General features: G+C 50.6%; 1 protein-coding gene across 1 annotated transcript; it reads right to left on the reverse strand.

Moving 5' to 3' along the window:
- Window positions 1–10,202: 10,202 nt before the first annotated feature.
- NKX2-1 (NK2 homeobox 1) lies at window positions 10,203–12,129 on the reverse strand. The gene is made up of 2 exons (XM_008924984.3): window positions 11,753–12,129; window positions 10,203–10,995 (listed from the first exon to the last, which is right to left on the reverse strand). The coding sequence occupies exons 1-2, from the start codon at window positions 12,117–12,119 to the stop codon at window positions 10,325–10,327; spliced, it is 1,038 nt and encodes a 345-aa protein (XP_008923232.1). The 5' UTR covers window positions 12,120–12,129; the 3' UTR covers window positions 10,203–10,324.
- Window positions 12,130–12,427: the final 298 nt, after the last annotated feature.

Below are 12,427 nucleotides of genomic sequence, written 5' to 3' on the forward strand. Positions count from 1 at the left end.
GTGTTTGGGCTGGGAAATAACTTTTCCTAAGAGCAATTGGTCCTTTTTCTTTCTCCTTTTTTCGCACCCCATGCCCACTTTCCCACATTGTGATCTTCATGGGTGAGTCGGTTCCAGCCTCTGGGCCGGGGGAGAGCAGTTCTCCCGGGAAACAGCGGCGACCGCGAAGTCCTATTTCGGTACAGCAGTTGATCACCACCCGCCGCGCGGTGCGGGCTGCTGCGGGACACCCGCGGTTCGGAGCCCTCACTCCATGGAGCACCTCGACCGCTGGCTGCGAGGGCCCCTTTCCTATAGAAAGTGTCCAGCCGCTTCCCCTCACTCCCAAATTTCTTTCCTGAAGCCATCTCGGAGGAGTTCCCTGTCCCAGGCGCTCGGCTGGCTGTGGGAAGGGTCCCACAAGTGATCAGTGCCTAATCTTTTTTGGAGGGGGAACAGGACAGAACATGTTTGCCACTGTGATACTTTGGGCCGGGGAGGAAACTCTTCAAAGCACCGAGCGCAGCCTTTCGGTGCCTCCAGCACCCGGCCCCTTGCCGAGCCGTCTGGCCCGAGCCCTAATTAGGGCTCAGACCTGATGAGCTGGCGCGGAGCGGAGAGTGCTGGTCCTTCCTTGGCGGCCTGCGGTGAGCAAAGCAGAAATCCCAACGGAGAGAAATTTCCCAACTCTTTCTTTCTTGCACGGGGGAAGGAGTGGCTGCGAGTCGCGGGGAACGGAGTGAGGAGACTGGGGAAGCAACGGGGCCCGGAGCTGTGCCCCGAAGCTGCCCCTCCCGCGGAGCCAGATAGGAGAGCGCGGGCCCCGTCGCACCCCGGGACCAACCTCGGTGCTCTGCACAAATCCACCTGTCATGCTCGTCGGTGCGCGTGTGGCTTGCAATTCAGTAATAACAGTTTGTGCGTCTTGTAGGGCTAATTCAGATTTCCACGACATTGCCTTATTTATTCAAATATTTATTTATTTATCATATCCGCCCCCCGCCCTTCCCGACAGCTGATTTGGTCTTTTAAAGTGGAAGAGAATAATACAGTGTGCCGGAGGGTGGGAGCCCGGAAAAGCAGGACTGCTGTGACTGGGACAGGCACACTATTTAGCTATGAGAAGCAAGTGTCTGCCTTCAAATTCCGAACAGAGAACAAGGCGGAGGGCCGGGCCGGGCCGGGTCGCTGCCTGCGGCCCGGGCGCGCTGTCTGCGGTGCGCACCGCCGCATAAACACGTAAATGAGGAAAATGGGAAATACCAATTAATTCGCTGTGCGCGGAATTGGGAGAGCGTGTATTCCGCCTTTGGGTACCCGCAGGCGAGCCTCGGCTTCCCTGTACGCTCCTCTCCGGCAGGATAATTATGGTGGAGGACGCGCAGGCCTCCTGGCTTTCTTCTGGTTTCGGGCACTTGAGGAACAAGAAAAAAAATGCTCTAGAGCAAGCAGAGGCGGGGGAGTGCGGTGGCTGCTCGGAGCAGGGATGGTGGGGGGGGGGCGAGGGCAAGAGAGGGGGTCTGCCCTGCCTGATGCCATATCACCCCCCAAGCTTTGCGGTCCGGCTTTTGTGCATCCTTTTCCCCACCCTCTCAGCAGGACAGGACGCAGCTCTCAGGTGGCAGGACCACGGAGAGTCTCGGTTTGCTTCGGCACCCGCGGGCGGGGAGCGTGCGCTGCCCTGGGCCCCGGGACCCGGCTCAGGCGAATGAGACTTCTCTGGAGTAAACCCAGCTTCTGTGTCAGGCTCTGGGCTCGGCAGGTGCTAGATCCTCTTAAGACTCCCTGCACCTGTCCTTTCTCTGGCCCTTACTTTAAAAAATAAGTTACCATTTTCTAGGGGTCCTTTACCCGGTGTATTTTTGATTAAACGGCTGTTAGCCTTTAGCGATTGATAGGACAATCAACAGGCTTTTCCAATCACCATTCTTTACTTGATGGGGTTTGAGGTTTTTTTTGCTGAGTTTTAGTTTTGGTTTGGTTTGGGTATTTTTGTGGGTTTTTGTTTGTTTGTTTGTTTCGGATTTTTTTCTCTTGCTGAAAGTCAAACCCTTGCTTTGTAAAGGAATTAAGTGGTATTTTAAAAATAGGATTAGATTAAAAATATGTCATGATTAATACTATCGTGTAAAAGGTCTGCAGCAGGAAGAAAATATTTGGTGCTTGTCTATAGATTCTCTCACCTACTACCTACTCTGAATGCGTCCTGTATCTTCCAGCGTGTCCGGCCCTCATGATTGCAAATAGGCCTGTTTTCAAATGGAAATAAGACTTCCAAACTGATTATGTGTATTGAATCGGAATCACTCGCTAGATCCTCTTTTATAAAATGTATTGAGAAAAAGCATGATGGTTGCACAGCTCTGAAACTGGCTCCTTCTCATCTCAGGGAGGTCGATCTATTTTGCAACTTTTTGCCATTTGTGAATGTTTCAGCTAGATAATTATGCTGCCATTGTGGAAAGGTGATGCACTGACACAAACACACACACACACACACCCCGCTACACACACACACACAGAGCTACCACCGCGGAGCCTATTCCGTGCACATCCCACGCTGTGCCCAGGCTTCCATGACAAGAACACGCCCAGCCTCCCCACGGCAGCGGAGCTCCAGCGTCTCGCCACTGCCACACAAGCACGGCATGTCCCAGCATCCCGCCACCGCCACGCACAGCCTTCCCGTGACACCGAGCACAAAATGCACGATCTGCCAGCACCCTCCCGAGCCCCACGAGACCACACGGTTCCCACGTCTGGGTTCCGCTTCGTGAGCCACTATTTAAAGACAGACTGTGTACGTGTGTGTGTCCATGGAAAAGCCAGAGACACGGAGCAACAACTATTGCTCACACACTGAAGAATGAGGACAACCTCCACGCAAAGGTTCCATCTATTGATATGTAATGAGAGCTTTAAACCCTGTCATAACTTCCAAAGAATAATCCATTCAAATTTAGAAAAGTAATTAAAAAGCGAGGAGAGAAAAGGGGGATCTGAGCCAGACAGAGAGCGGACAGCCCCCCGCGCCCGGGGGAGATAGAAATCAGTGGTAGGAAGCGGGGTTCTCCCGCCGCGCCTCCCGCGGGGGAGGGCAGCAGCCTCGGCCCCGCACGCCCAGGCTGCCCCCCCACCACCCACCATCCCGCTTCTGCTCGCCCAAACTTTCTCAGGTGCTTCCTCGGGAGTTGCTTTCCCCTACCTAAACCAGCCCAACGAAATCCGAAATGGGATGGGGCGGGAGTGCCCAATCCTGCGTTCCTGGCGGAGCGCAGGGAGCCCCCGCGGGTCGGGCTGGCCGGGCAGGCAGGGGTCGGGGCCGCCTATCCGTCGCGCACCGCGAAGGCAGCGGAGGCCCGGTACTACCCAGCAGAGTCCCGCGAAAGTGGCTGCACAGGAAACCCCTGGCAGCGCAGAAGATGCCACTGTCGGGACCTATCCTTCGTCCTTCTCCGTACTCGCACAGTACCTTTGCGAAGACGCAAATTCGTCCGCCGCATCCCGTCTCGATCATTTTAGTGTTACCGCGGAGGTGCCATGCAGTTTCCTGCCATTACCCCGCTAGGAAAATGTGGTGTATGTTGCAGTGACGGGGCAGTATCGGGTCCCCGAGCCCCATGCCACTCGCCCTAGCTATGGCAAGGCGCCATCGCCGGTCAACACCTTGTCAGGGCTTTTGGGAGCAGCGCTTGGATGAAAGTCAAAGGGGTTCCTGGCCCGACGTTTGTAACCCTCCCGCCTGGGCATCGCCCCAGTGCCAAGGACGAGAGAGGCGGTGGGTGTGCACAGCTGGATCTGCCCGGGAGCACCTGCAGTCTGGCAGCCTGGCAGCGCAGGCAGAGCCTACCATGGCTGGAGTTTAGAGAATACAGAGGGAGGCAGTCGCTGCTGCCGACTGTCTGTAGCCCCCGGGGTAGGAACCCCGTTGGGTTTGCTGCCGACTCCCGTAGACAGGGCAGCCGCCGGAGCTGAATGAGAGCCCGTCATGGGCACACAAGAGACCCTGCGGCCGGGGTGCAGAGTCCGCTGGCAATGGGCGGCATCGGGGTCGTTCCCCTCGACGGGGAACCGAGACCTGAGCGCCGGCGGCAACTCTGGCCGTGCCGGGTAATTTCGGCAGGCGGCGGGGCTCAGAGAGAGCCGGCCCCGCTCAGGCGCTGCGGTGCCGCCGGGCAGCCTTTGTGGGCCAAGGCGGAAAGTCGCGGGAGGGTTTCCACAGTGTAAAATGAAGAGCGGAGCAGAGACACAGGCCGGCGGGCAGTGCTTCTGTCAGAGTTTTCCCGTTCCTGCGCGTCTCTGCTCCCCAGACTCCACAGTTATTGTCGAACATATCAGCTCCCAGATACACCATCAGATGCACATATATGTAGATATAATGCCTATATAGACGCACATATGTAGACTAAGCGCTCCGCATCTGTCATCCATTTGGTTTTTTCCCTGTGCAGTGAGCTAATGAAGATAGAGTTGCAGGGGACCGAAGCTTCGAGCAGACTACTTCGGAGCAGCAGCAGCAGTGCGTTTCTTAAGCAATAACCAGTTTAAAAGCAAAAGGCAAGAACTAGAAGGTGCTGAAGTAAAAGATAATATTTTTAAGAGCTTTTCTGAGAAACAGCAGCACGGAAAACAATAGTTTAAGGAACAAATGCACCGAGAGGAACCTCCGGAAAAAAGTTTCCTAGAGTCACATTATTAGGTCAATAACACGCTGAACTTACTCAGCCACTTCAGCAACACCTTTGATATGAAGCCAAAAAGTCTGTTCCCCTCAAGCCCCCAGGTGTCTGTAAGTTTGTTGCCTTCTAGCACTTTATTACTTGCCCAAATAAGCGTGATCGAGAAGAGGAACCCCGGTGAAATCCAGGAGAACAGATGGAAGTGAAGATGTCACACCCTACTTAGTTTTCTAAGCAAGGCAACTATCCTTTAATTAAAAAAAAAAAAAATCCAATCACAAACCGAAACAAAGTCCCCACCCCCAAAAAAAGACCTCAACAAAACCCCAACAAAACCCAATAACCCACCTCGTGTACATGCACTTTATTATTTTCCGGAAAACTTTAAGGCGCCCCTGTATCGATGAAGTGCTAGTCAGAATGATATCATTGAACCAATCCAGTAAGTCGTATACGTTCACTAAAATCCGCCATGTAAATTCACTTGCTAAAGAAGCACAAGTTACAAGTTACCCGGAAAGTCCCGCTGTGTTTAGTCTATAGAACTGTATCGCAGAAGAGAGTTGTCATCTCATTCAGATGTTGTTACTAGCATGGGATATGGAGTTAGCCAGTAAAAACGGACCTAAGTATCTAGGTAAATATTTTTAGAATATACGTTTTTAACCCTTTTCCCCATTTCTATACTCCGGCTCAGGACAGTAGATTTACACTGTCTTTCGGAGGTAATGCATTCGGCCATTTGTAATCTCTGTGTCATGTTAAAACAAAAATACCAATTTCCCTCTTCATCCTCCCCCTAACAAAAATCTTTACATTGAAGATTAAATGTCATATTTTATGTTTTCAACTTCAGGTTTACCAAGAAATTTTCTGCGTATTAAGTTGTTTTAAGCTTTAAAACGAATTTCAGTTTCTTTTAACATCAATACATCATTCACCATTTTATTTTTAAAGCTGACCAGAAGCCTTCGAAAGAAAGACATAGGATATAGAAAATTTTGACCTTACCTGCTCCCTAATGTGCTTGCAGTCAGAAAAGGGAGAGGGGAAAAAAGTAATTTCGTATTATTCAACAATTTGCCATTGACAGTCATCTCTCTACCTCATAGGAACAACCGCACTGGGTCAGATCTTTGCTCGTTTGATACATATAAACAGTATTACCATTAACTTAGAGTTTGAAGGGTTTTTTTCTCCCTGAAGGGGATCATGAGAGGAACAGCGGGTCAGAGAGAAAAAAAAAAAGTATTTCTCAGCTTTGCTCCCGACACAGCCATGAAAGGACTTAAATTCTTCAGAATTCACTCAGTCTTTACCTCTAGATCCCCTTTGTAAAGACTAAAGGCAGCTGTCACCACAAGTTGGACCGGGGCTGCGTTCCCGGCGAAGCCCCTCTACCTGCACTGCGCTACAAAACTCCTAAAATACTACTTTTTTCCCTCCCCTCCCTGCCGTTGCAACTTCTCTTGGTGTCATCTCAGAGCTGTCTCAGATTACAGTGTTTGGGATCTGCACTTTGAACACTGTCTTAAGGCCCTGCACTGCGTTTTGGACGAGGTGCAGGCAATATACTTTGAGATCAGCTTCATCCCTTTCTGCCCCGTGAGTACAGTGACACCGCCGCGCCGCTCCCGTCCTCCACTATCGGGGCCGCGGCAGCACCCGGGGCAAGCCCCAGCGCCGCCGGCTCCCCTGAGCCTTTCCTCCCGTGCATCCCTTTTGCTAATAGGCTGCTCTGAAACAAACAAAAAAAGCCAACAACCCACAGCCCGTTTTTATGTGAAGGAGAAAACATGAAGCAGTCTTTTGCTATTGTTACTGTTGTGGCCGTAGTAGTGATATGGTTTTGTTAAGTTTTGGGATTTTTGTTTGGGTTTGGTTTGGGATTTAATTTTTTTGGTTTGGTTTGTTGGTTGGTTTTTTTTTTTCTTTCCACCCCCCCTCCTCCCAGCCTGCTGTGCCACTACATGCACACTTCATGGCACTTAAACATGAACTCCTATTTACAGCAGAAAAAAATGCCCTCCGCGGTTCTCCTACACTTATAGGCAGTGCCAGGCAGTGGGGAAGTGGGAGGGAATAGTCATTCTTCACTAGATCCTTTTATCTCTCAAAATACGGGGTACCCATGGTCTAGTGTTGATAAAGCAGTTACAGTGAGAAACGTGCATCTCTTCCATCATTTCAGATTTGAATCATGCTGCCCCTCCCCTTCGCCATCCCATTATTCAAGTTCCGCATTGATTACCGGGAGACCGAAAATCAGCGTATTGGAAGAAGCAGGAGTTTAGATGGAGGCACATATTTCAATTTAAAAAACTATACAGTGACCGAGTTCTCGTGAGTGTTCTCAGGGGACACCGGAGACTAAAATATGTTTACACTCCCTCCCTCCCCAAAATATCTTCATCCTAATCAAAGCATAACTAGTTTATTTTAAAAAATAAATATGAGCGACACAAATATCTTTTTTTATATTATGTTGTGAAAAAAAACCTCTATAAAAATTGTTAAAGAGCAGTTTGTTTGCATTTCTCCTGATTGATATGTAAATACAGTTTGAACTGTGTTTGCTCGGTCTCTAGTGCCTAATAAAGAGATGAATTCACCTTTCTGTGGAACAAGTAAACAGACTTTAAACTAAGCCGACATCAGACAAAGTGGAAACGAGTTTATTTAATCGAAACTAAATCTAGTTTAAGAAAGATAAGTCAGTGTACATAATAATCCATTACAGTAATTACACCCACCACCAAATATGTGTTTATGAGGTTGCCGAGACACAATAAAATTAATGTATTTTCCCCGAAGTCTATAATGAAAAGTTACTGGCTGGATCTCTATCAAACACGCTAACTCCAGTATTGGGGGGCGGGGGTATAATATTTATCGGCTGTATTAATGCCTTTCAGTGCTACTCACTTTCGAACGTTCCTGGGTTTGAAAGAATGCAAACATTAATTACATCTGAAGGGGAAATGTCGACTTAACTACAGCACTTTCCCCACGGTCTTGTATATAATCTCCGGGAGAAATTAACCTAATTTTAAAAAATCCGTAGAGTCAACCCTGTTCTCACTCCCTCCACGGGAGCTGGTAGCGCTGCACCACGGACCAGAAATCCCCAACACTTTCTTCTTTTAGCAGAAATAACAGCACTAAGCTCCAGACAGTCCGCCGCGCCCTTCCCCCCCCCCTTCCCCCGCCCCCGTCCCCCACCATGCTTAACATGATGCTATAGATCTGGAAAGAAAAAAATATGGAATATTCTTTGGATTACTTGAGAATGTCGCTGTATACAGCAGGACATAATACAAAGAATGAAAGGTCTTGAAATTCCCGTTGACACAAGTGATATCCTCCATTTAGAAATAAGGAGAAGGTGGTCAGAAAGAATCTGATAATATTTTTTTTCTTCCGTGTATTTCCCTTCTTCTCCATCCAGACTAGCACTTGGTGTCCGACTAACACCGGCTATCTTGTATAAATAAAAGACTTTCGAAAGCTGCTACTTAACTTGGAGGTTGGGTTGTTTCCATCCCAGGCAAGTTCCTTCCTTTCACTTCAAAAATATTAGTATTTCATAACAACTGTGTGATTCAGAGGTATTTCAATGACTGCGATCCTCTTCCGTTGTTTAACTGAGAGGATTTGATAAAAAACCCGAAACCGAGCAGCAGATGCGAAGGAAAACATGCTAGGAGGTCTTTTAGGATGGGGGACTTCTTATTTTGTTGCACCCACAAAAGGGATATTTGGGACCTGAAAGATAGTGAATTACAGGGATTTCAGACTCGTCAGATACGAGTTGTTTAGCTTCACGTGCTTTATATATTTACAGAAAAGTTAATATCTAACTGCCTTTCATTACCGATATTTACCTTCCTACCAAGCGCCCCTCGGTGTCTCAGCCGGGCGCGCACACACACCCACCCACCCACGTGCGCGCACAAGCACTTTCTCCTCATGTCCTTCTTCACAAACTTCTCAAATCGCTGCATAAAAACCCTCCAAACAAACAAAACAAAACAAAACAAGCCACAAAACTCCCTCGAAAAACAGCACCCAAAACCACCAAACCCCGTCTGTGTTCCGGCAAGCCGCAGACTGCAGCTAACCTCCGTCTGGGTGATGGGGTGGGCTGTGCAGGGGAACTTGCGTGGCCGTGTGCTTGGATGGGCTTGCGGGGGTTGCGTATGCGTAGAAAATTAAACATAACCTGATAAAGAAAGTTAATTCAAACTACATGTCGTACACAATAAACTATTTTTTATTTTGATTATAAATAAGGTGACTGTACTTCCCTTAAAATACAAGTACATAGGAAAACCTGGTAGAAATTATTTTTTTTTACAAGGTATTAAAACTGGACGCTCTTTAAATCAGCCCCATATTCTATACTGAAAGCAGGTTCTGCGTCATTTATTTTTTTCTAGTGGCGTTAGACTTTTGCCTTCTTTCTCCTCTGTGCCTTTGACATTTGAATTTCTGGCCCCGGAATACTTTGCTTTCTTTAGCAAGAAGTCGCTGAGGTGCCCCCCGCCCCCCTCATACCGCCCTCCCCTCAATAATCGGGCTAATGAATTTGGACTCGGTCCCTTCGCATTCGAGTTCGTGAATTCCACGCGTTTGCTTGTCCCGTTTGCACGCTGAGGACTGATCCTGTATCCCGTTAACTCTCTGGCGCAGCTCCCCTCTGGGAACAGGGTCCTGGCCCTGGGAGGGGCAGGGGCCTTCCGGCGTCTGGCAACATCTCGGTTTGTTTTTCCATCAAGGAAAAAAAAAAGAGCAAGGAACGGAGGGTTTGGAGGAGGAACCAAAGGGAAATAAAAAAAGAATATTCGTAATGTGTATAATTTATTAGAAGCTTCTTAGGATCTATATTTAAGCCAAATATCTACATAAGTTACAACAGGAAAAGGCGGCGTGCGCAAATAACAAACTGCCAGAGGATTTACGACGGGGCGATCAGTGTCCATAAAAAACGTGGGTTGGTTTGGTTGATTGGATTTTTTTTCCTTTTCTTTTTACAACAAAATATACAGGCTACTAAAAACTATGGGTTTAGTCCAACTTTTGACAGCATTATACAGCTACAGGTTCACATCAAACGTAAGGAGGAAAATAAAAGCCAAGCCTTTGATGACTCCACGTCTCCTCCGCTGGCCCTGGAGATGGGCTGGGAGAGACCGGGGAGGGGAAAGCTGCTTCCTGTGTCTGGGTGACGCGAATGCGTTTTTCTGGGGGGGAAAGCCACCTCATCCCCCAAAATCTCTGTATTTACATGCAAGTCCTAGACGCTGGCAAAGTGTACATCTGAAATCCAAGCCTTTGGACCATGCTTAATGATGGTCCCCTTTCTGCAGACTGCTCCACGGTTATTAGTCAGAATATTTTTGAACACCCCATACAACAACTTTGGGGGGAAAAAAATAAAGACCCAAACCCATCATGAGTAACAACAAAACCGAACAAAAAAAGTCTCTCTCTTAGAGGTCCGCAGAGAACCATTCAGTGAAAGGAGGGGAGGGGGGAAAAGGCAATTAAAAAAAAAAAATAAAAACACACAATAATTTTGAGAGGACAGAGATTTGTGTAACTGGGAAAATCTGGTGGGGTTTTTTTTCCTTTTTGCCTTTTTTTTTTTTCTTTGTTTATTCCTTTCACCAGGTCCTACCGTATAGCAAGGTGGAGCAAGACATGGCAGTGCCATAGTCAGAAGTAGAAGAGTTTAGGTGAGACAAACTGGAGACTTGGCTTTGCAGAGAGGACGGACTGGCCGAGTGCTGTCCCATGTCTGGAGACTGCCCCGCACTGTTTGTCTGGTGGCTCTGATGCTGTCCGAGGCTGTTGCCATTGGTAGCCACTGTGATCGTTGTAGCTGCCTGCTGCTGATGGCTCTGGATAGCTGCTGTGGGTGTGTTGGAGCCTGCTTGGCAGGGCTTGCCATCCTTCACAAGCACTGGCACCGCCACCCTTCTGGGAGACTGCTGCTGCTGGCAGGAGCCGTTCTCCTGTTGCATCTGCTGCTGTGCAGCCTTGTCTTTGGCCTGGCGTTTCATCTTGTAGCGGTGGTTCTGGAACCAGATTTTGACCTGAGTCGGGGTGAGATGTATCATGCTGGCTAAATGTTCCCTCTCCGGGGCGGAGAGGTATTTTTGCTGCTTGAAACGTCTCTCCAGCTCGTAGACCTGGGCCTGGGAAAAAAGGACCCTCCGTTTCCTTCGCGGCGTGCTCTGTAGCGGGGCCATGCTCTTGCTCACGTCTCCCAGGGACCCGAGGCTGCCCATGCCGCCCATGTTCATGCCCGAGGACGGCGCCATGAAGCGGGAGACTGCAATGGAGAAGGCGGCACGTTTTAGGCGGCTTGGCTTGGCCCGGCCCGGCTCGAGAGGGGCCCGCGCTCCGGGCAGCCCCCGCCGCCGCCTGCCCCCAGCGGAGCTCCGCAGCCCCCCGGAGCCCAGCCCCGGCCTCGGGGCGCCCGCGCTTCTAAACAACGACTTGCGCCCCCGGGGCGAGCGGCGCGTCAACGGACCCCTTCTCTCTCGGCCCGGCCCTGGTGAATAAAGCCAGCCACTCGCCCCTCGTCCTTCCCGGGGGGATAGCCACGCAAGTATCTGTGACAGCGCGGCAGCGGCCGCGGACAGCGGCTCCGCCGGCGCCGGCCGGGGCGGACTCGCCCGCTCCGCCGCTTCTCGGGACGCGGCCCCGGCGGCTTCGGCTTCCCCTCTCGCCTGCCCGGTGCCGGGCGGCGCGCAGGCGGACGGGCACCGCCGGCTCCTTTTGGGCCCCCGGGCCGCGCCACTCCAGCCCCGCTGGACGGCGAGCCCCCGTCTCCCTCTCCCCGCCAGCGCGGGCTTCCAATCCCCAACCCCGCAAAAGCAGCCGCGGGAGGCTGACATGCAAGCAGCTAGGGTGGAGGGACCGGGCACGATCTTCATGCAGAAAGAGTAATTTGGGGGTGGGGGTTGCGTTTGAGATTTGGACCGACTTTTGCCCTGGCGCGGAGCCCCCGGCGCCCGCTGCCCGCGGTTTGGCGGGGCAGCTGCGCGGCCAACCCCCGCCGACAACCCAGCCCCGGGATGACTTACTTGAGGAGAAGCGGGGGTCCGGGTTGGTGCCGTACCATCCTGCTGCCGAAGCACTGTTCCTCATGGTGTCCTGGTAAGGCGGCAGCTCGCTCATGTTGCCCAGGTTCCCATTGCAATAGCCCCCCATCGTAGCATGAGAGAGCTGGGGGACCCCTGGCGCTGTCATATGGTAGGCGGCAGTCACTGTTCCGTTGTGGCCCATGGGGTGCTGCTGCATGGCCGGCTGAGAAACCTGAGACTGTCTGTAGGCTGACAAGGGAGCCCCCAAGTTACTGCCCTCCATGCCCACTTTCTTGTAGCTTTCCTCCAAAGGACTCAAGATGTCAGACACTGAGAAAGGAGTCGTATGCTTTGGGCTCATCGACATGATTCGGCGGCTGGGGAAAAAAAAAAAAAAAGGAAGGGGGGGCAAATTTTTTTTTTTTTTTTTTTTTTTTTTTTTTTGCCAAATATTCTGGTGTTGCCTTAACGCCGATCTTGTTGGATGTACACGTAACCGAGTGGACGAAGTCCGCCTTAATTGGATTGAGTGGAGGCTCAGGGCTGCCTTTCGTTTGTTTTAGCCAGACGCCAGGTTTTAGGCTGCCACCAGAGGCGGGGCATAGGCACTAAAGCAACAAGACAATAGAAGCCTACATCTTGCCCAAGATAATTAGCTTACATGCTGATGACAAG

Source organism: Manacus vitellinus, unplaced genomic scaffold, assembly GCF_001715985.3.
Source record: "Manacus vitellinus isolate BGI_N305 unplaced genomic scaffold, ASM171598v3 scaffold_6_pilon, whole genome shotgun sequence".
Lineage (NCBI taxonomy): Eukaryota > Metazoa > Chordata > Aves > Passeriformes > Pipridae > Manacus > Manacus vitellinus.

Coding starts and splice junctions, on each gene's coding strand:
- NKX2-1 (XM_008924984.3), bottom strand. CDS start 12,119: ATGTCGATGAGCCCAAAGCATACGACTCCTTTCTCAGTGTCTGACATC. Junction 10,996..11,752: donor GGACCCCCGCTTCTCCTCAA/GTAAGTCATCCC, acceptor TCTCCATTGCAG/TCTCCCGCTTCATGGCGCCG.